This window comes from Nothoprocta perdicaria, unplaced genomic scaffold (genome assembly GCF_003342845.1).
Source record: "Nothoprocta perdicaria isolate Ctin4 unplaced genomic scaffold, notPer1 scaffold_62, whole genome shotgun sequence".
Taxonomy (NCBI): domain Eukaryota; kingdom Metazoa; phylum Chordata; class Aves; order Tinamiformes; family Tinamidae; genus Nothoprocta; species Nothoprocta perdicaria.
Window position 1 is genome coordinate 3,681,342 of NW_020455888.1, and position 24,050 is coordinate 3,705,391.

General features: G+C 41.6%; 1 protein-coding gene across 1 annotated transcript in view; it reads right to left on the reverse strand.

Annotated features, from left to right (window-relative positions):
• Nucleotides 1–7,647: 7,647 nt before the first annotated feature.
• STARD13 (StAR related lipid transfer domain containing 13) overlaps nucleotides 7,648–24,050 on the reverse strand; it is a 69,339-nt gene continuing 52,936 nt past the window's right edge. Inside the window, exons 7-14 of the mRNA XM_026049830.1 lie at nucleotides 21,864–22,023; nucleotides 18,851–19,049; nucleotides 15,618–15,825; nucleotides 14,796–14,910; nucleotides 13,821–14,042; nucleotides 12,134–12,351; nucleotides 8,337–8,513; nucleotides 7,648–7,966 (exon numbers count right to left, since the gene is read on the reverse strand). Of these exons, the coding sequence (XP_025905615.1) occupies nucleotides 7,849–7,966; nucleotides 8,337–8,513; nucleotides 12,134–12,351; nucleotides 13,821–14,042; nucleotides 14,796–14,910; nucleotides 15,618–15,825; nucleotides 18,851–19,049; nucleotides 21,864–22,023 (1,417 nt within the window). The 3' untranslated portion in view covers nucleotides 7,648–7,848. The remainder of the gene's footprint in view (nucleotides 7,967–8,336; nucleotides 8,514–12,133; nucleotides 12,352–13,820; nucleotides 14,043–14,795; nucleotides 14,911–15,617; nucleotides 15,826–18,850; nucleotides 19,050–21,863; nucleotides 22,024–24,050) is intronic.

A 24,050-nucleotide genomic window follows, 5' to 3' on the forward strand; every position in this document is an offset into this window, starting at 1 on the left:
AAGGAAGGAAGGAAGGAAGGAAGGAAGGAAGGAAGGAAGGAAGGAAGGAAGGAAGGAAGGAAGGAAGGAAGGAAGGAAGGAAGGAAGGAAGGAAGAGCTCAAGTATTCACATATTCACATTTGGGCTATGAAGCGGGGATTGAAATGCTAAGGTATGACACAGGCAAGCCAGTTGCATGGTTTATTCCAAAGATAAAATTTGTTTGTAGGCCTTACAAATCTTCTTTGCTTAGAGTTACTACTTTGCATTAACCCTTTTCCATTAGGATCAATGTTTTTTTTTTCCAAAAGCTGAAGAAAAAATGCCTATAAAGTGAGATGATGGTGTGGCAACTGCCTYTCTCAGCACTAGCTGAGCCCTTATGTCCACCTGTAGCGGATGTTTGGGAATTTTTGAAACATTTGACACACTGTTTGGGAATTTTTGACACATTTGACACATTTTGACACATTGATCAGTCACATTGCTGCAGGAGATATGACTGGATATTGTCCAACCTTGCAGCTCATACCTCCTGGTTGCAGTTCCCGCACTGGGCAGCACCTGGTTGCCCCTACTTGGTGTTCACTTGCATGTTGCTCYAGATTCTGATGTGTTATGACAGCACTGGAAGGAAAAAAAAGTGCAACCAAGGTTTTATTATATTCTCCTTGTGTCTGTTTGGTCGTATGAATGCAGGATAATCATTATATAAATGCACAAGAGACAGTCAAGGACATATTCATTTTTAAAATCCTCCAGTGCTCTTATGCTTCAGTYATTCATCTTCTGTCTTTAATTACAGCAAGTGATCTCAGAGGCACTTAAAAGATTAAATTACTCAATTATTTGGGGAAAAAAAAAGATGCAATAACTGTATCTCTTTTCTGATAAATGCAAGCAATGGCTGAAAAAAGTTGCCTGTGGCGCAGAATACTGGAGGCCAAGAAGTCCATACTGGAACACTTTAGTTTAGCCCAGTATTATCCACGTAGTTCTTCATTATTTGCAACAATTAATTTTATTCGTATTGATAACAACAAAAACAACAAACTTTTCCATGCTGTCCTCATGTGTATCATTGTTCAGCTCTTTAGCAGCCTGGGGCATCTCTTTCAAGGACTGAGAGAATGAATCGTACAGAACTATTGAAGGACAACTTTCCCTGGCTCTATTACATTAGAGACACGGAGCAAAGCAAGTCTGTATCCTCTTTCACGGTGTCAAGTTTTYCTGAGCAGTCAGTTTTGGCAACCTTGTTCCTCAGGGATGCCCCCAAGCCAGATCTGACCCTGTTCCTGGTTGCACTGGGAAGAGCCTGAGGCACTATTCTTTACTCACCTGGCAAGTGTGTAGGCCAGACAGTGGATTGGAGGGTGGGTTGGTCAGTGGAGGATGGGTTGGTGGTTTGGTTGATGGGTGAGTGGGCCTGTTGGTGGGAGGGCTGGTAGGTTGGTGGGTTGGTTGTCTGGTGGATGGGATGATCGGGTGGGTGGGTTGTTTGGTGGGAGGATTGCTTGGCTGGTGGGTTGGTTGGTCAGTGAGTGTGGTGGTTGGTCAGAGGGAAGGTTGGTAGGTTGGTGGGTGSGGTGGTCAGTCTACCTGCTGCTCTCAGACCTATCACACCTGCATCTACCTGCAGTGCTCCGTTTCTTGCACAGGAGAAACAACAAAAAAGGCTCAGGCACAGTCCTGCTGTGACTAAGAAGAATACGGCTATTTTCTCCCTGAAAAATGGAGTTTGTCCCAAATCCGGCTTTGCTAAGCTTTGCAAAGCTGTAAAAGGCGTGATGAGCACAACACTTTGGGGCCAGAAAAGGGTGAAGGCTCCACTGACCTGGAGAAAAGGCACATGACTCTTTAGGGAAGCTGAAAGCCACACAACAGGGCTATTACTTGCTCTTTATAGGCCTAAAACTGAAGAAGTGTCCCCTCACGGCAGGGATACAAAAGCAAAAGATTGCAACTGCTTCAAGATCAGGGTTGTCAGTRTCCACAGCAGTGGTGGTCTCCTAGTGGGTCTTGTTGGATGACAGTGTTAACCGTGGAGGGGGATATGGCTGTTCATAGACCAACATTTTGCTTTCAGCTGGGCCCTGTGGCAAGTCTGAAATATCTCTAAAACAAGTGAGTCTGGGAAAAAAAAGAGACTCTATTTTATTTTATTTCTGATGTGCTGTCTAGGATATGCAATTTTGATTTCTGATGTGCAATCTGATGTGCTATCTRGAAGTGAGCATTGGCTCTGCCAGTTAGTTGAAGAAGAGAACATGGAGGACAAGAAGACATGATGATTCACTTGCATACCAAATACTGAGATGCTTCCTCATCAAAATAACTGCAATAATAGTACTGAGAAAATAGTTTTCAAAGAAGAAAGAAAYCAATTGCTTGCTAAATTCTATTAGATCACGGATCCTGTTACTTGTTACACCTCCACGATGTGTAATAAAGGAAGCTGGAAGTGCTGGGGTGTGTGCAAGATGAATATCCTAAATTCTAGAGATACAGCATTTCTGCCTGGCTTTAGGGTTGCCATAACTGAGGCGGCAAATGAGTCTTGCTTTTCTAGTCCCTCCCAATACTGATATCCTCATATACCAACAACTTTAGTGTCCCAGAAACCTCCAACACCTCCCACAGACCCAGGATCATCTCCTGAGAAACATAGCTCCCACCCTTTTCATCCTAAATTATTTATTTTATTTTATTTTATTTTATTTTATTTTATTTTATTTTATTTTATTTTATTTTATTTTATTTTATTTTATTTTATTTTATTTTATTTTATNTATTTTATTTTATTTTATTTTATTTTATTTTATTTTATTTTATTTTATTTTATTTTATTTTATTTTATTTTATTTTATTTTATTTTATTTTATTTCATTTCATTTCATTTCATTTTATTTTATTTTTCCCAGGCCAGACCAACATTGTTGCTGTAGCAGGGACCAGCAGCCCCTGGCTGCCAGCTTGTGTCGGGCGCTGGGTGTTGGGCTGAGCACAAGGAGCCCCCAACCAGCATCTGTTCAGCACATGTGGTGGAGCAGTTACTGCTGGTGAGCAGATGCTGCTGGTTGGGTTTCTGTTGCCTGGTCTGCCACCTGTGGTTGCCACATTTATTTCATAAATAAGTGTATAATTTGATATGCAGCCTCTCATGAAAAAGGGCTTGTTCCAACAAGACTCTGAAGTTTGCCTGGCATGGTTTGGGGAGGGACAGGTGGCCACATGGCTAACTTGCTCCCATAAATTTTAAGCAATCGCAAAGCCTCTCTGTGCAAGTGATGGTGCTGCATTTCAGCAATGTGCCTGTGTTTGAGCTGCTTCAAGCAGGTGGAAAAGAAGAGCAGAGTCCACAGTTTTAGGTGGGCTTTCCCTAACACCAATTTGCTGGATTGAATATTTTGATTAAAAAATAAGCCCCAATCCTCTAGCTGGCATCTGTGAAGTTCCATGTAGCTAAGTAGGGCAGCTTCTTGCTGGGTAGAGGATACAAACTCCAGTTTCAGGATCAGAAGGGATGGAAGGAGATGAGCGTCTAGGTTATTTTTCATGCAAAGGATGCTGCTCTTATTTAGAGGCATAAAGTAACGCTAGGATGTGGGTTCCCTTCCTGTTCAGCAAATCCTCATTTCACCTTGCAGTCCTAATGGCATCTGGTCTAACCTCATTTTATAGCTTCCTTCCCCTGTAAACGGCAAATTTAGAGTATTCCACCTCCTTCTCATTCATTGTAAGTGTTCAAAGTGAATCGCTCACTGTTTTCACTACAATCTTTTCAYGGATTGGGAAGCATATCTGGGATTGTGTGCAATCTTCCCTAACATCAGCCTATAAAAGATAGTCACACAGTTATCGGTAACGTCTTTGAATTTTCCTGGCTGTTTACTCATTAACTCAGACAGATATATTGTTCAGTGTTAGTTTTAGTCCTTGACTTCTATGTATTTATACATTTGCTGAGCTGAGTTTCTACACAACAGGGACAAACTAGAATTGTACATTGCTACRTATAGATCTGCTCTGCATCCATTACTTTCTTGGGGAAATGTTTTTGCCATCTGCATACGACATGCAGTAACCCATGATAATTAGAGTACCAGGATTACATGTCTCACAATTTAAATGTGTATTTTAGCGGAGTGCAAACACCATGTTCTGGATGTGGGGCCCAATACCCTTCATTTCTGGTCTTGGTCCAATTTCAGGTGTAACAATATGAGCTGCTTGTTTTAGCAGTCACCTAAATGAAGGCCTTATGCAGCTCATCTGGCAAGGAGAACATGATATGGGCATGCTAAATCCCCACAGGACTGTAAGTTGCTCATGCCACATAAGCCCTGCAAGACCTGTATTTGCTCATCACCTTTTCCATGTCACTCTAGACACAATTTTTCAGCCTCCCTTCTTGTATTTGCAGGCTCCATCAGTCTTTCCCACATATCTCCCAATACTTTCATCTCACTGTTGTTTCAGTGTGTACATCCTGTGCAATATCCTTGTCTAACAGCTACCTGCCATTTCTAAGAACAACATGTCTTAGGCCTGCCAAGGCTGAGGATGGTTGAGCAGTGCAAGTGCATCTGACAGCAGAATGTTTGCAACTCCTGCTGGGACTTACATGATGCATGGGTGCCTGAGAATTCAACATTATCAACACTGCACTGCAACACTAGGAGAGGAAACACCAGTGCTGTTAGTGCTGGGACAGTYCATTTGCCATGAGATTGCTGTTGGAGGAGGAGATGGGATTGAGAGCACACCACCTACTAYACTTCATTGCAAGAAAGAAGGACTTAACTCATCTCTGCTGTAGCAGAAAATTGAGGAAAAAGTACTTCCTTTCAGTTAGAAATTAAATATTTAGTTTTCCATGAATGGCGGGACAAAAAGGCTTATTCTGTCCTTGGCAGCACCTAAGAGCTGTCTCCTTGCTCAGTATGCTCTTTTCTGAGACACCTTTTATGTTGGTACTTCAAAGGGAAAGTCATTTGATCTGTAAATATGTGATAGATACATCACGTGAACCGCTATCCTACTGTTGTGTCTTTTCCTCTTCAATAGCTGGATGGGTTTGGGATGGCTAAGGTCTTATGAGGTGAAYCCAACCGTTCGTACAACTCCTGTAAATCTAGAGTTATTATTGACAGGAAAGCAGGTGCAGAAGCGAGGCTGAATCCTGTGTGAGTCAGGCACCCACATACTGCTGGAGGCCTGGGTTTAGGGTTGGCCTGGGCCTGGGTTTAGGGAGGCCTGGACCTGGGTTTAGGATGCCCAACCTTTCTCAAGTTTGCCATCCTAACTTACTGCCTTCTTTAGAACATATATTGCTCACACATATTCTCCAGGAAGCTCCTGTCCCACAGCAGACCAGCTTGGCATGCAGCAGATTGTAATAAAAAAGTGAGGACTCACATGCACCATATTTGTTTCTTGCAGCAAATAATGAAGACATAAAGTGATTCTTTAGTATATGCAAATTTATTCAACTCTGCCTTTATTTATTTACAACTAATGACTGATACCAACAGATGAGGTAAAAATATGAGGTATTGATATGAGCATAGCATTTAAAAATGTAAGTATCATAATGTATTCTCAACGGCAACGTAACAATACAAAATACTGTGGCAGCTGAATGGCAGACGTAGCATGCGGTACATGTTGAAGGAAACGTATTTCGTTGGCGAATGGCTTGGAGCTGCTGGAAGTGCATGATGCAGATTCAGCAGTGTTAGAGGGCAAAGCTACCCTGCGGACCGTGGCAGGTGGCACAGGGTCCCTTCCAGCTGAGTCACCACTGCCCACGTTTTTCCTTCACCTCCCTAAGGAATTACTTAGCGCCAGGCAATTGCCGTGCCCATTAATCCGAAGGCTCTCTGCTATTCGTTTATGCAAACTAACAGAAGGGCTCTAATTGCTCCTGGTTTGGGAAGCAGCCGGCTCATCCTGCCTCCGAGGGAAACCAGCTGCCATGGCTACAGGCCGACKGGAGGAGGAGGTGCCCGTCTGGGAGCTCACGGCAGAGCAGGGCCCGGCTCCAGCCCCTCAAACCCTGCGGGAGGTGCCTGTGGAGCACCTGGACCTCGTGTGCCTGCAGAGGCCCCAGAGCTCTCCCACCAAGTCACTTATTGCTTAAATACCGTGCACGGCTTGCACACTGTGAGCCAACCTCCCTCGCCCTAGGAGCCCCTGCAGGCCCCACAGTGGCTCTCACACAGACCAGGGCTCAAGGCCCCATGGCTTTGTGTAGGAAAGGCCTCTCTTAGCTGACCTCATCTCAAACCTCGGTGGGTTTTGCTGGAAGGACTGAGTGACTCAGCTGCTCCCTGCGGCAATAAATAACACCCAAGTGAGCAAACATGGCTAACGAAGAGCATTAACCCACTTGTGCACTCCTACCGATTCACAGATGTAATTCCACGTTGGGTCTTAGGCTAGTTAAAACCAAAACAGAACCCTGTCTCAAAGGTAACACCAACAAATTGTTATTATTACTTTTAAAGCATTTTCCATTAGCAGATAACATGTTCCTGAAAACGAAATGATACAATGAGCATAAATGGCTCTTACTCCTCATAGTCAGGGATGATCCTGCTGCCACCAATGCCGTCAGAGGCAGGATTGTGCAGATCAGTGCAATACAACATGAAAATGCTCACTGTTATTACAAAAGTGATCTTCCCAAGCATAGTTGGCATTTCRTATTTTAAATCTGAGAGGTGTTTAAAAGCTTTAAAAAGTTTAGATATCTTTATAGCTATAGTATAAAAGAAGGCAGGGTATTTATCTGCACATCTCTGTGGTCACTGGGTGTGGAAAATCTGCTTTAGAGTTTCTTAATCATTAGCCATCTGTATGGAAGGAGGAAAGCACAGCACAGAACCACTTACTGCACAAAATGCCGAACAAAAGATTTACAGCTTAATAACTTACCAGTTTGCCTGCAGACAGGGAGGTTACCTGAGGCCACCTCCGTACATGCAGCGTTATCTTGCATTTGCAAAGAACGAGCAGTTACGTTGAACACTGCAGATAGTGAGGCTCTCTAGTGGCAAATACATCATTAATTATGGCAACAGGTAAGATCTCATCACCTTGTACTAACAGTCACAAACCTTTTGCAGCTGAATATAAATGGCTTTCGAAATGTCTGCCTCGGTTACCTTTCCTTTTACTTTGCTTGGTGATACTGATCCATTCCTCATCATTTTTTTAAACGTACAGTAACCTCTCTCCTCCTTAATTCTTTCAGTTCTTCCTACATCTATTTCCAGGTACCACCTCTCAGCATACACAAACACGTAACAAATTTAAAAACAGGTGTTTCTGTTATCACATGTCTGGTAGCCCTGTGATAATAGCAAACACAGCTTATATAGCAGTGTCACACAAAGGAACAAATGACAGATTCATTTAAGATCCAACTGATGCAGGTGATTTCTTCTACGAAGCACTGAGTTATATACAAAATAATTAATTTATACATATACATATATATAGATATAATATAGATATAATATATACATACTGTACATAATTTATTTACAATTAAAATATGCTTCTTAGAAGCCTTTAAATACCAGAGTTATGTAACACACAAGTAACAGTAATAATTTTTAAAAAGCAATAATGATAAAATCTCTTTGAAAAAATGTTTACTTCAATAACTGAAGGCTGTGGTGAGGGCACGTGAAGTCTCCAGAATAAAAGAACCTTCCTATAAAATTCTTGTTTCACCTTTGTTCAGACCCAGGTCTAATCAGATTTCTATTGCAGGTCGCTTAAATAAGGTCTTTGCTGTGAGTCCTTCTACTCTGCCATACCCTGATTTATGCTCACACACTTCCAGGAAAGTTTCCTCAGATTTTTGTTTCTGGTCCCTCGGCAATCAAAGGCTGAAAGGAGTTTCTGATCCTGGCGACTTCTGCTGCACACAGATGTCCGAAGCCCTTGTTGTACCACTCTGGGGAATGTCCTCTGAAGAAATGAAAGGACACGGTTGTTGAGAAACCCAAATACCCAAGAATTATGTCCCACAGGAATGGGCCTGCCATGACTCCTACCCCTTCCTGCCCATAGTGGCGCCGGGAACTTGGAATACTCGACATTGTAAGCATGCTCTGCGGTCACCTTTGCAGAGATCAAGTAACCAGATTTTATTTCTACAGCCACAGCATCTTAACAGTGCTGGCCAGAGCTTGGTGGATATAAAAGATTGCAGAAATTCTCCCTTCAAAGTGGTGAAGCTGCACTAAGCATGTTCTCTGCTCCTGGCACCTCCCTACCCCGAGCTAGAGATTTTTGCCCTGGTGAAYGCCTCCCTGATTTCTGCAGATGGGACACTTACTTTAGGTCAATTCTGCAGATATGGGTCAGCCTGGCTTTTCCTGAGCCACATGGCTCGATTAGGTACTGGGAGTCCATCACGATGGCTCGCACGCCTCCCATGAGAGGGGCCTCTTCGTGCTCCACAGAGACGGCCACCAACATACACGTCCCCTTTGGCAAGTCGGTCCTCCATGTCCTGTAGGGACACATTCAACACAGGCTCACTTTAACAACGAGACTTTTTGGAGTACTTAAATAACAAAGAACCTGAGTCAAAGTTGCAGTTTGTTAGTTTGCTTAGCACCTTAGGACTGGAAAGCCCCATGTCTGATGGCTGATGACAAAATACTGCCTATAAATAAAAGCACAAAAAAAGGCAAAAGTAGGAGAAGCAACTTATTAAAATTAAAATGCAGTGTTGGAATAAGATCACAGTACAAACTGGACAAGACTGCAGGCCAGCAACTGCTAGAGGTATACAGCCATGAAACATTGGAATAACCCTCCAGGAGAAATAGAGAAGGTAGGAAAGCTAGCAGTTTTCAGGGGGAAATTTACTGATTTTTTTTTTTTTTTTTTTTTTTTTGTGCCTAGGGAGCTGTTGCCTGTGATGTCCCTGGAGTGCCCTAGAAGTTCCTGGAGGAGTTCTGTGTCTCAAAATGGTTGGAATTATTAGCAACAGTAAGAGGCCACAGAAACTTAGTGAGTCTGGTTTTCAGAGCTAGACTCCCTCCTGTAAATATATTAACCTCAACAGTGGGTACCACAGCAGTTTGAGAAGTCCTCACTTGTACAGCAGGGTATGAATCCATAGCCAGAATAACCCTGGAAACTCAGACCTTCAGAGGTGACTTGGAAAGGACCTTGCTATGCACCTTATTTTCCTGGATGAGAGTCGAAGATTCCATATGTCTTACCAGAAAAACATGAGATAACTGTTTCCAGAGTGAGGAAAGGCCTGGGAATAATGTAGGACATGCAGTGCACTAAGAGACTGGCATAGAGCACCACTCCAACAATACTGTAATCTTTTGGGTAGGAAATGGCCCATTCCCACAAAGATTGGAAAGGACATAAAGGGAGCTCCAACCCCCCAGGTAAAGGCTCTCCAGGTGATTGGTAACGTTGTTGAGGTCTGCTTACCTACCCTAGGCTTTTGTTTGCTGATACAGCATATATGTGAACCAGCTTTCTTGCCAGCTGTCCTACAAGGACTGGTCACCCAGACACCCACAGAGCCACTGCCTGTCCTTTGCTTCACACCTCACTGAGACTCCAGAAAGAGTCTCCTCCTTTCAAACTCCACCTACCAAGAACCTAGCTAAAACACGCTGTTGCAGTTCATTCTAACATAAGCATACGCTTTTCTGCCTCCAGGACATTTATGGTTGTTATGGTTTATGGGRTTTTATTTTCTTTTTCCTCCCCTTAGACGAGGAAGAGTGGAACTTTCTAGAACAGAGAAGCACCTTTTCTCTTCCCAGCATTACACAGCTACTAGCTTTACTTGGCAATGAGTGCTCTATCTGAAATTTCATGACCATGTCACCGTATCTGTCAGTTAGCCAGTGACATAAGAGTTGTTTTCTTATTCCCAAGGTGTTTCTTTTCACAAGAAGTCAGGTTTTGCACTGGCCATTTAAGATATATTTTTGAGTACAGTTTTGAGCTATCTGCGGAGATGAAACACATGGACACTGAGTTTGAAGGTTGGTGGGAAATCACGCCTCAGACAGACTACGAGCTGCTGAACCACTTACTGCCCAGTGACCATCCTCTCTGCTTTGCTGTGACTGTCATTTTGGCACCCTGGCAGCAATTTCTTGGGTCTTTCAGGAGGTGGAAAACTTACAATTCCTATTCCTGGTTATACAGGTTTAGGACTTTATCTACTACTACTCACTACACTAATCACTACTAGTGACTACYTTACTGCTCTAAGTATAGAGCAGTAGTAGAAATGGCCAGGCAATGCCAGGGATGTACAGTATTTCACATYAAACACCCGAGGAATCTTTGATGAAAGAGGCAGGGCAGCTGTGATTTGCTTCAGGACTCAGACAGACAAAATGAGGTCCTCCCCTGTCCTCTCACCCTTCCACTCTCCTCTAGGGATTTCAATCTCTTTTCTATGATGCTCCATTGAGAAAGATCAACCAGGAGTGTATTATTTGCCAGCCAACAACTATATATGGAGGAGAAAACTGTTGTATTAAAATACCTTTATTCATATCCCCAGAAGGGAATGATAACTTCACTGTTCAGTTCCCACCAATCCCAAATTGACTGGGATATCACTGGCCAACCTTGCTCTAGACTTAATAATATTAATTAAGAGAGAGAAACAACAGGAACTGATAGATTTGCCCCATGGCTGTTTTCAGCCCTTAATAACCCACCAGGATTTTGTTTTATGACATGTATTTCAGTCCTTGGGGGTCATTCTGCCTGGGTTCGTGAAAAGAATGAGAACCTGACAGCAAGATTTTTCTTTAACTGATGTGATTGCACAGCAGATCTTTAAAAAACATAAAATGCCATGAAATCTAATAGTGAATTAAGTGCCAAATAAGATGGCAGAATTATGGTCATCACAATCCTCCCACTGCTCCCAGACAATCTTCCTGGTGATGTGCAGAGGGTCAAATTTATCACTAGTATAAATCAATAATATTATACGAGAAATTCATTTTAAAAATAAATTGACTTAGCCCAGTATGCTGTGAGCAGGAAAAAACAACAACAACAAAAAACTCACAGTGTGAGGACTAGTGTTTTCAAATTATAAGGAAATATTTTAAAAAGCTTCCCCAAGAGTTCCRGTAATTCTTATTCCACCTATGTCTACAGCTATTATTCTGTAAAAGAAAAATAAAATTCATAAAAGCGATCTGCTATTATATTTTACTGGACTCATTTTTTTACCTGCAGTCTTTGTTCCCTCTAATACAATTCTGACTCACTGGACTGTTTTCTTTGTCAAAACTGCTTATTACATGTCTGGTGCCTCCTTTCAATCAAAGAAAGCAGAGACCAAGCATAGAAACKCAGAAAACCATCCTGAAATAAATAACTACAGGGTTGACTTCATTGTGAGTGAGATATTTCAGCAACTCCCCTATCTCTCCTAGCGAGCAGGAGGCGAGGGTTTCAAAGGCTGGAGGTGCATGAGAGGAGTTTTCTTTGTCCATTCTGCGTGGGCTCATACAAAATGGCCAAGCTGGGGCTGAAGTGGGAACCCACAGCTGCATTTGAGAGATCTCATCACCCAGTAAACAATCAGAAYAAATATCTAATATCTCTTCTCCACAGTAGGATTTTTACGTTAGCAAAGCCATTTAGCATTCCTTTGTCTAGAAATATTCTGACTGCAAACATAATAAAATGACTTGTTTTGTGACCACATAACAACCTCAGCTTAAAAGCATCACCATCTTCTCTACTAAACATTTGGCTCTTAAACATCAGACATTCCCCGGAGAGCAGCAAAAGCAAGGTAAAAAACAATCGGGCTCTATTTGCACTGTTTTGACAACAAACAAAGCTAAGAGAACATCAGCTATTATCAGACATCTGTTCTAAGGAATAAATGATATTTATGGCCTCAGGAGTATGTGCTGCTCAAATTACATCAGAAAAAAGGTCAGCATGCTCTGAGTGTACAATTTTAATTCAGTTTAAGAAATAAATACTGCTGCCCAGAAGTAAAGCTCTCTAAGTACAATTATATGGATGCTACAGTTGAAATGAGATGGGAATGGATCTTTCTTATAAACACTGCAGGAAGAAAAGATGCTGGAGAAGTCTTTAGCTTACCTCAGAACCACGAAGTCTCGGACGGGATGAGGTGCCATGCTGTTCAGAACGTACTGGTAAACTTCTGTCTGCTTGTCCAGGCTCTCAACAATCTTCCACTGCAAGAAGTCCTCATCCCAGATGTGCCGCTCCCTCAGCACTCGGTTCAGGACAACTGATGGGGGAGCTTCAACTTCCACAGAGGCCTTCCAGAGCCGTAGGGGGTTCCCGTCCCCAACCTGAAGTAAAGCAACAAAAGGAATAAAACCTCATGATTTATAAGCRTGGACTCTGTGGAGGATAACTGAGGACAAAATCTTGGAATGAACCAGTGTAAGAAGGGAAGTTGTAGGGCATGCGTATTTCCCTGCTATTCTTTAATATTATTGCTTCATTTGCTGTTGCTTTGTATCTAAAATACACACACATGCTAGTCTTTGATGGAAAATTTAAGTGATATATTACTTCTGCTCCCACACCAGTGGGAATTTGGACTGGTTCCCATAGTGTCAGTGGAGCTGCTGTAGTATTTCTGGTATGAAGGACACTGTCTCAAGGCCAAAGATCCTAAGTGTAGTGAGGAATATGTGAAGTAACAGCAGATGAGTGGAGAGACTGCAACCCACCATCTCAGGCAATCTGTGAGAGTAAGCACTGACTGTGCCAGTTTGTTGAAGAACAGAACACAGAAGAGCAGAATCAGAGAATGGTTGAGGTTGGAAGGGACCTCTAGAGATCATCTAGTCCAATCCTCCTGCTCAAGCAGGGAAACCAAGAGCACCTGGCACAGGGTGGCATCTACGTGGGTTTGGAAGATCTCCAGAGAAGGAAGCTCCACAAACTCCCTGGAATTTTTATTTTATGTTATTCTATTCTGTTCTGTTCTGTTCTGTTCTGTTCTGTTCTGTTCCCCAGAGTTAATTTCTCCAGTCCTCTTTCTCAAGAGCCTCAGTTGCTCCTGTTCTACCTATAGCCTCACCTGCCCTTGACCTCAGACCTACACATGGTCCTATTCCCTCCCAACACATCCTCTCACGTCCTTCCCTCCCTCTCATATCCTACTCCCAGTCCTCATGGTAGTCACTGCAAGTCTCCATTCTGCCTTTGTATCTCCAGCAGCTCTGAACTGCCTCTGTCCACAGTGACCCCAGGACACCTCTTGCCTGGTGACAGTGTTCTGGCTTTCCCTGGAGAACTGACCTGCCTGGGAAAATTTCAAAGATCCCGATTCAAAGGTTGCAGTTACCAAATATTCGGCTGGATTAAAAAAAAGAAAACTATGGATAAAAGTAGACATATGGCAGGCCTGGCCAAGTAAAGCCTGGATATTTGTTTTCATACCTGCATTTTGACTGTGCTCTATAAACAAGACACTGAAACTTTGCCTGTCCCCTAGTCAGAGAACTTATTCAGGCAGTGTCATCTGTTGATAACTCTCCTCACTGTCTCTGGCTGCACTGTTTCCTCTGTCACTTACTTCATCTATTTTTGGAGACCTTAGCTCACTTCTGCATATCTTTCCCTGGAATGTCATAATTGAATCATGTTACATTTTTATTAACTTCTTTTAGTGATCTTCAGTAAAAGCTATCTGCTTCAGCAGATGGAGGGGTCCACACTTAGTGGCATAATAAATCATGTGCCCTATAGGTAGGGTATATTTTGCCTTGGTTTGTTTWCTACTTCTTCCATGTCTCCTTGAAATTACCTTTTTGTAGGCAAGCTCTGTGTTCTCTAAACTGGAACATGTGACCCATCCTTTGAATTTCTCTTTTGCTTCTTTCTGGAGAGTCTGCATGAGACTTTCAAGGTACATCTGATAGTTCCCTCCTCCTTCATCCACTTGTTTCCCTAGTTCTTCCAGAGTTGGAGAATGCACTTCAGCATCAACGTAGGAGTTTCGAGACTGGGTGACCATCTCATGTGGGACCTGCTCCAAAGAAAGCAGATAAGCACAGAGGAAAAATCTTCTGAGAACCTTTCTTAAAGACAATTTCTACTAGGCTGATGGACCATTTGGTACCAAATTGCAATGGGTCCATAATCTGTAAAGCAAATACCTATTGCTTATCTTTGATTGTTACACAAGGTGAGCAATCAAGATACTATATTAAAATAGCTAGTGAATCAGCCTAGCTCTGCTCATACAGTATCAAGTATAAATGAAAATATCTGTGTTATTGATGATAGGCTACTCCTCTAGGCCTTGCTCTCGTGAGCATTCTTTCTCCTACGTCTGCAATGAGTCCGAGCTCTAGGAAGGAATTTCCTCCTGTGTGATTTCAATTTTCTTCCWTGACACAAAGAAATAAAATATGTCAACTTCCCTCTTTTAGTTGGATTAGTTTTAACTTAAGTGCTAAAAGCATGTAATAAAAATAAATATTAGAGTAGCAGATTTTGATTTTAATTAGACCAAAATTTCCTAATCCTGTAATCTGGRTTGAAAGATGCTATGGAAAAATTACATTGCATTTTTAATAGCTGCATCTTTGAATGCTAAAAGGGAACAGTCATAAAGAAATTAGATACATAAACTTTAGATGGAACAGGTTTACAAATAAGTGAAACACCATCAGTCTCTGAGCTAATACAAGACAGAAGATGTAAGTGTAAGTGTAAGCACTTCAAAGGATGCAGCATTATGTGTCCATGAATAATGCTGTTTGAGACTCTCACTCACCTCAAAAAGTTTGTTGCATTCCATTATCATGTGAGCAAGTCCCTGAGTAGCTGCCAGGTTTTCACTGAGGTCCTTCTGATCTGGTTTCCCTGTTGCATATTTTTTCTGTATCACTCTGTAATTGAAATCAGTGTTTCAGGTGAAAAGAGCTGAACCTTTTTAAYAAAAAAGCAAACATAGTGGTAGGCTGTTCATGACAGAACAGTCTGTCCTTAGTTTGCACTTATCACAAAGATGGTTCAGACTATGTTGGGCCTTTTTCAGAAGAGAAAATGTTTATCTAGAATGTTGTTGAGCCAGAGGTAGAAAAGGAAAGATCACATATGTCCTGCATATGTGATGTTCCTTCAGTAAGCATTGTGCTTCCTCCCTGGAAGCACCTACTGACCTCTGCAAGGATATGGCTTTGCACCTTGTGCCATTCACTAAAAATCTGCAGGTTACAATCCTTTAAAACATTTTCTCTCTCGCTCCTGCTAGTCTTAGACTTCAGCTAGAGCAAAGTCAGGCCCTTATCCTTTAGAAGGCAACACTGGTCATACAAAACCCACTTGCACCCCACTGAAGCTTTGTATGAAAAGCAGGCACTTGCATATGTGCAACACACTGTCAGAAACACCCTGCTGGGCTTGCAAAAATGCCTTCTGTGTGGGTACCAGTGTGTTTCTGGCTCTGTGGTACTGGCCTTACCCTCTCCTGCCCTTTGTAATATGCAGTGAAAACCTGACACTTGCAGAAAATTTGTCTCTTTAGAAGCCCTGAAAGCAACATCTTTTATTAAGCCAAGGATATGGCTATCTATAGCACTAGGAAGCAGCTCACCTTGGGGAGCTTTCCTTCTTCACGATATTCAGGTGGAAGAGGGAAGGGGCCAGGCAGACGGCGATGTTCATGGGAGTCATCTGGTTCTCCTCCACGGAGGTGACGTCGCTGAGGAAGCAGAGCAGGGTCTGCAGGACCTCCCGGTTCTCGTCTGCCATGAGCATGACGGCCGCCTGCACCGCCTGCAGCCGCTGCTCGGCGGGGACATCTGAGCAAAGGCACGGGCTTGTCAGCGGGGTCACTCGTGACACCAGAAAACACTGCAGCAGGCTAAAAGCACACTCAAACAACGGCTTTTTGAAGAGGCAGATGAAAGGACTGAGACCAACTGGCTGTCGGAGCGCTTGCTGTGTTTGCTCCTCCATCAAGCCTAGCATGCCCAGCCAAGTTTATGACATTTCTCTGTTTCTTATGCATTTAAAAGGCTGTTCCCTACGCAAAAGTCTGAACTTCATTTCAAGTTTATGAAGTGAGAGTAATACTCACTAACTCATATCTTTGAATGTTACTTTTCAGGATTCTTTTTTGCCTTGGGAAGACATTTCAAAAGTCTTAGGAAAGCTTTGGGAAAATGCTAACACTTGTGTCCTAGCCCATAAAAGCATTTAATGAAATCAGTAATGGATGTGCTTAAATAGCATCTAAGACAGATTCATTCCTAAAACTACCATAAGTTTTCTCAGTTTGGATTAGGAGCCCTCCTCTGGGTATTACACACACTCTATATAATCGAACGAAAGAACAACAAAAACAGATTTACAGTGCAGGGAACAGCCAGCTTTTAAGCTCTTCCTGTTAGGCTTGTGCAAGCACTTTATTTTAAAAGCTTTCAAACATGAATGACAAACAGAGCACAGTGCCATGTTTCCAATTATCTACAATTGGAAAAGCCAGGTCTTTCTGAGACGCTGGAGAAGTCTTAGATAAATATGTACAATCTGTTCTTTCTCCTCAGATACCCTCCTTGCACTCCCTCATCTGTGTTCTTGTGCAGGCAAGTCTAATGAGTACAGAAGAAGACTGGCCAGACCTTCAAGTCATAGGCAGACTTTAGGCAACTGAGGGTTTTCAGGAAATGCAGAGTTTCATCAAGGCTATGCTACATAGAGGACCTCATTAATCATCTCATCCCCGTTCCTGTGTGTAATAACAGACTAAGCTATCCCCGATATGTGAACAAAATTCTATCACAAGTTCAGTGACACCCAGAAAATGAAAAATCCCTTGCCAATATGCTAAGAGAGGAAAAATTCTTTCTGATCTCACATTAGCAATCTGTTAAACAGAAAGAATATGAAGAAAAACGTCCAACTACAGATTTATTTAATTGCAGACGTTATGAAATACAATTGGTATCTCAGCAATTTTCAACATTTTTCTCTATGTGAAAGGGGTACTGTCAGTACTGTCTGAAACAGAAAAATACATTTTTGGTAATCGCAGAGAAGAAAACACAGATTTTTCTTTTTAATCTAAATTTTGTTCTCCTATGTCTATGAAGTCCATCTTTTCCTCTGGCTAGCCTGTAGGTACGGATTTAAACAGACCTATAAGCAAGTCTTTCTGATATCCTTTGAAGCTCTTGCACTATTCAAGAAAATCTCGCCTAGCACCTTCTTTTCTCCAACAGTGAGTTCTCTAGACTTCCTGCTGCTGTTCCATGTCAGGTGGAGCCAGCCCATGTCCTTCTTTGCAGCCTTTCTGTTGGCTGGTAGAAATGTTTCACGCTTTCAGCCTTTGGCTGTTGTGAATCCTGATGCCAGGCTCCTGCCTCAGGAATGGGAATTCATGCTGATTACAGGCCTGATAGGTTGAGATCTGCCTTGTTCCTGTCTCTTTGGCTAGCGGAGAGTTCMCCTGCAGTCACTTCAATGCCAAGATAGGACATTTCCACTTTTGATCAAGGAATAGCTTAAAGGGATTTGTTTCCAAGAGCATGTTGCCTTCAAGCCAATAAGCTTTTCCCAGGCCACTTCATTTATGGAAACTACTAGGACTGCAATTTTATTAGTACTGAGAATTCTTGCTGCATTTCTCACTGCTGTGTGTACAGGAAGCTGTGACCTGCAACCTGTGAGCATGAAGGAAGAGGGGGAAGAGACGGTCCAAGACTGGTCACCAACAGTGACCCAAGACATCCTGTACAACCCAATCCACTTTATTCGTTTTGCCATCCTGATCTGTGAAACCAGAATCGCAACACTCCTCTATCACCTCGAGACATGACAGTATTAAATACACCAGGGACTAAATCTAACAGATTTTTATGGGAAACAGAGGCACAGAAGTAACTTGGATTCTTCAACACTGGGCTTAGACAGTATTTCAAAATGGCTTTCTATTGTTATAGCTACTGAAACTTCTGTAGCTGAGAAGACAAGACACATTTCTCTTGAGTGCTTCCAGTTAGCTGGCTTAGACTGGAAGGCTGTGCTTTCTGTATCTGCCAAAGCACTGGCTGACTGGTCTTCGTAACGGACATTCTCAAGAAAACTCTAATTCCTCTGGCTCTTCAGTGTTTTTGTCACTGTTTATTGTTTATTCCTCCCTCAGTCTGGAAAAGAATTACAAAGTCATTTCCTGATTTACGTGGTTTTCCAGCATGCTGGTGCATTTGAGTCTCAGGTTTTGCTGAAGACTGCATATGTTGAAAAGAAGAAAACCTCTTTCTTTTTTTATCTGTTAGATCTTTACATGAAATCTATGTCTGGAAGTTAAATGAGGGCAGCTGTTTATATATGAACTATAAAGAAAAGACAAATAATCAGAAGTCCCAGTAAAGAAGGGAGCAGGGCAATTGCACATTCTCTTGGTCAAGTACTATTTTTCCATGCTCAGAAGATGCAATTGTATTGAGATGTTTGCGAGAAATAGGTCTACAATTTAAACAAATGTGGCAAAAAAATATGAGTCTCTATGCATTTTATGACCATGGCAGCCTGTCCTCTAGGGTTTTTGTTAACAAAAAAGACTGATATTTTGAAAGCTTCTTAAGATTTGCATACTGTCCTTCCATTAAAATTCATGGCATTTCGACACTGAAACCTTCAGGCAAGTCTAAAAACTTCTCATCTGAAGACTCTGAGGACAGGTAAATTCTTTTTAGCTATCTTGGTGGTGAACGCAAAGAATACAACCCCATGTTAACATGTTTAAAACTATTAAAACACACCTTATTATATAATATATAATGGTTTATAAGTATTCATATTAATGAAACTATTTCAACTTACACTGGTAAATGTGTAGAAAGGTCTCTCCTAGCTTGCTTGTGAGGAGAGGTTCTGGCAAGTCCCTGAAAAACTGCTTCACCATGTCTGCCACGTCGTATGCCGACTGGTCTTCATAACAGACATTTTCCGGGGAGCTTTCGTTCATCTGCCGCAGGGCCTGGATTCGGGATTTCACTCCGGATTTTCGAAAGAGACCCACCTAGGAAGATGCCAGGTTGAGTTTGGCGAAGGGGCAACTTACTGAAGAACATAAATATTTGTTACAGGAGGCTTTGCTTTTTAGCAAAGCTACAAGAGCTTGTTTTACTCTAAGCAATAGTAAGAGAAGTATGTGTTGTAATTGCCTAGTTTCCTCAGTTTCCTATAATTGCCTGGTCTCACGAACAGCCTCCTTCTCTGGAGGCAGGACTGCAAGAGTTAATAATTCTGCTGCTCTATATCAGATGGCAGAGGAGAAGCTCAGAGTGCATGTGGTTAYGCCGTTGCCTGAAGAGCTCAAGCAAGATCCTGAGCTGATATAAATCAGTGGCTTGCTTTGCTTCAGTGACTGCCTGTTGATTTACTCCAGCTGAGAATCTGGTTCCTCATGTTTATTTGACTGTATATTTTGAAGACTAACACGAAAATATTATGTTCGGCTAAGTCATAAATGCTGTGGCAAAAGATTTGCACATCCTGGTCGAGCTTGAAAACCKAGACCAAATCTATTTTTGCCCTTCCTGCTCTCTGCTTCCAATAGTTCCCCCAAATTCCTCCAAAAAAACCTGGTTAGAAAGCAGAGGCCGCAAAGGGATTGTTTGTGTAGTGTCACTGAGATACATTTTTATCTTGTTTGCTTTCTATTCTAAAGGAAGTGGTAATTCTTAAAATGAGGCCTGTTGGTGCCTTCACAGCAGTGCTGCCCTTTTACAGTAGTTCTCATAAGTGGAATTCCCCAGAGGTGAATTCCTGAGCACAAACCACTTTATTTATTCCCAAATGAGCTTACAGAGCTTCATTTGGGAAGTATTAGCACTGTTTTCCTTCAGTTTAGCAGACGAAAAGGTGAAATATTGAGAAAGATCTAAAAAAACAAACAAACAAAAACAAAACATTTTTCTGGTTTTGAATTATAGACTTTAGCGTCTGCTGTCTTTTAACCATCAGTTCAGCCTACTGCACGGCACAGTCAACCCAGGAAAAAATGCAAAGGCAAGAAAAAAACGGGCCTATCTTCCTTATGTGTCTCCCTTCTGCCAAAACATAGTTTACTTAGGTCTGTCTTCATCCCTAACTGCTTCTCTGCTTTCCACGTTGAGCTCTAAGGCATTTAAGTGTTTTTAATAACACATATAGCATACATCATACTSTATGCTGTTCTGCAAGAGGATGTATTCACTTATGAACTAGTATGCCAGGCTGAAAACAGTGGCTGTGAGCTGCTGTTCTGCTGCGTCTTCTTATTTATGGGTTCAGTGTTTCTCGTGACCTAAATATATATGTCAGAATTACAGAAATAGAGCTTGCCCTGGTGCATCCTGGTGCACTTCTGTTCACAGGTGAAGCCTTCTAGACTTTGGACAAGAGAACCCAAGAACGAACATCTGGCTCTTTTTATCTAGTTTTCCCTTTCTCCTCTTCTTCTTCTCCTAATTTCTCTTCTTAGATACCTGTGTGCTGAAGACATGTTAATTCTATGCAAAAATAAAAGTCTGCCATAGGGTAGGTAAAGGAGGTAGAAAAAAGCTCATCTCTGTTTTTGATGGAAAGTGTCCTTGCTGGTTTCCTCCAATACAGGACAGAAATCCAGATTGCCACAGACATAACCGTAAGTGTTAGCTACTGCATATGTTGTTTTTACTTGTCTCTACCCATCTTGTCCTTCCATCATTGTTAATACATTCTCACTGTTAATGTAGCCTGTTAATAAAGGCTTTTCTTCCAACTCCTTAACCCACCCTATATATATTAGATGGAAATCTTCTTACCTCATTTTAGACACCTGCAACTTTTACAGTAAATGAGAGAAACAGTGGGAAGGGTCTATGTCTTCCCACTGGCTGTATAAGGAACCTGCACTGATTCACAGCTAGAATTTTCAGATTTCTCTTTTGGGGAGGATGCCTGTCACTGAGCACAACTACCTGAACAGCAACAGAACAGTGGTCAGAAATGGAAAGATTCAGAAGAGATTACTTCCACCCTTTATGTGTGCAGTAAATTGCTAGTAATTCCTTTTGAGCTTATAATTATCTAAAACCACTATAGAAGAGGTCATATGATGTGAAACTAATCACAGTAGAGGACTCAACCCACTGCACCAGGGGGTTTCTCCCAGACCTGTGTTCATAAGGATRCATACCCTTATTCTTAGGGGAAGAACAGTAAAAATATGACTGGTATGTCCCTGCTCAGGAGCTGAAGTGAGGCAAAAAAAATTAAAATACTTTGAGYATATTCATCTCCCTATTAGCTTGCTGCAGTTAACAGCACTGTGAAAGGAGACATATGGTAATGGATTTGCCRTTGAACCCCACTGGCCTAACTCTATCTGGGTGTATCTGGCTTTGTCAACAGAACACTTGGAATATTTTGCTGAGTTTGCTGTCTATTCTTAGTTCTTTCTTTGTCAAGTAAATAAAACTTTTCATACCCTATCTTGTGAAATGATGAATGTATTTTTAACTCTTACTAGCAAACGTCAAGTGTGAGCTGTGTGGATATCAGTAAAATTTGGAATCTTAAGACCTTCCCAGGACTGACTGAATACATATGAAGATTTCACCTTTTTACATGCTACTGTGTACAGATCAGTAGGACTCTTACAGCTACGATAATTCAACAAATCAGCTGAATGCAAATCTTCAAATGGTAAACCATTAGTATTAGTACCAAGTATCAAATCACTAGATGAGATTCTGACTGAAATGTACAACATGAGAGAAAATAATCTTATTCGGGTACTAAACAGGGTCACCACAGCTTGCTTAGGGTGATTTTACAGTCAACCAAGCCCATGGAGTAAAGTTCATACCTGATCTAGACAAGTGCTGCGCAAGTAGCGCAGTGCTTGCTGTATGCTCTGGGGAAGAGGCTGCCCGGTCCTCTGGACGTGAACTATCAAGGGCACACCAAAGACGTTCTTGTCCTTGTAGTCAGGGACTTTCATCCTCTTCATGAACTTTGGTACAGACCTGAAAATCGATGCGAACACATTGCATGAAAACGGCAGGATATTTACACTGTCTTTCTGAGTAACACTGCTGGGAGAAACTGGTAGCTGGGAAGACCTCCTATATTATAAGGAYGGTCAAGTAATGTTAAAAGCACAGTATGTGGATGCTTTATAGTCTGTACAATTTATGGATTTCTTAACCACTTTTATAGGTAGATGGCCTTTGCCTCTAAGATACAGCAAAACAACCTGTTCTAACAAAAAAAAAGCAACCGTGCAATTGTCATCCAGCTGAAGTGGCTTAAAGCATCCAAAAGAGACTCAAAGGAAAAGCAGAGAAAAGTGTAGCAGAGAAGTAACAGAGAAAAGAAGGATCAGTCATCYAACATGCAGAATGATTTTTCATCCATTCAAACTAACAGTTTTCTAACCTAGCATTTCTGTTGCCTAAAAACTTAAAGTAAAAAAGATACTGGGAAAACCTTATGYGCCTGGTGTTCCCCCACTGATTTCTCATTAAGTTACTTTGGTGAAGCTGGTGAGCTTTCTTCAGTAAATGACAGTGCAAATGAGAAAAGACTGGATTCTCTTTGTGGGAGTCATGACTGCAGTGGGATTAAAAAGATTGATGCATATGACCCAAATATGACCAAGATTTTCTCTTCTGTGTTGGAAGGAGATAAACCTTGGATTAAATGACCTACTGAAGGACTACAGAAYACAGCTTTACAGCTATTTAGAATCCTACTGCTTATAAATTCTTAGAGACTGATTATACAAAGTGAAGAAATATTTGTCAGACGGGAAAACATTTCCACAAACAGCAAGATCTACCATTTACTATATTCTAATCTGCTTATTTGGAGTTGGTTAAGGTGAGATTTATGTCAGTACAGAGAGGCAGAGGAACTGCACTAAATAAGAACAGTGGGCAGGGGGTATAACCTATTTATTTTTAGCTATGTAAAGGACATTATTAAGATAGAGTTAGCAGTTTCAGCTTACTCTGCTCATTTTCGAGGGAGTCACTTTTGGAGGGTGACCCRACTCCTCTGTTTTGAGTAGAATGAGTTGCCTTTGGGGTTGCCTGTCTTTTACCACTGACAACAGAGCCAGCTGACCAGACTTGCTCAGACGAGGCTCCCAACTTTTGGGAGTGGCTGATGTTAGTGAAGCTGATCACATGTAGTTCCTTATATCTATTTTTCTATTTCTACAAGTGGACTTGCCTTATCTAGCTCACAGTATGTGATATAAGCAATGTGATATTTGGTGAAGCACTTTGAACAAGGAAAGCACAATACAAATGTTGTCATATTATTTTTGGACTTAGTGTTTCTGAGTAATTAGTAAAGTTTCTACTGTCTTTTTTTTTTTTTTTTAAATTTCCCAGATATTGATAACCTCTTATCTGTGTTTATTTCCATTTCAAGATACCTCAGTATGCATGACCCTTAAGGTTAGCATGCTACGAAACAGAAAGACTTTTGCAGCTGGTTGCACTAAAAGGGGAGGTCATTGTCAGCCCTCCTGTCCATCTGCCCTCAACTCTGCAATCTGAATGTCCAGGTAGCTGTTATGTCTRCAAGCAACATGTAACACAAGTGAGATCTCGTCTAAAGCTGTCTATCTTCCAGTCTCTATAGGAAAGTCCTTTATCTAGTTTAACTATTCTTTTAAAGCACAAATAAGACAATATTGAATATAGTATTAACAGCAGCTGYCTCCTTTGAATCACAAAATGAATATGGGGGATGACTTATTTTAAACATTTCCTCCTTTTAATCACTCTCTCCTACTCCTGTTTATTTTTCTGGAACTTGAATGTTGTTAGAGAGGCTGGGGTTGTCTCACATTTAGAGTACAGTAATGAGGTCAGATCTCTAGGATCTATTTCTGACTTTCTTACACTGAGTCAGTAGGCAGCTATGGATGAAAAGTCCCAAACTCTACAGATAAACTAAGTTGTTCCTCCTAACCCTGTTTATTGAACTAGCAATTAGAATTATAGAATTGGGAGAAATTTCTTTCTTCTATAGATATCTC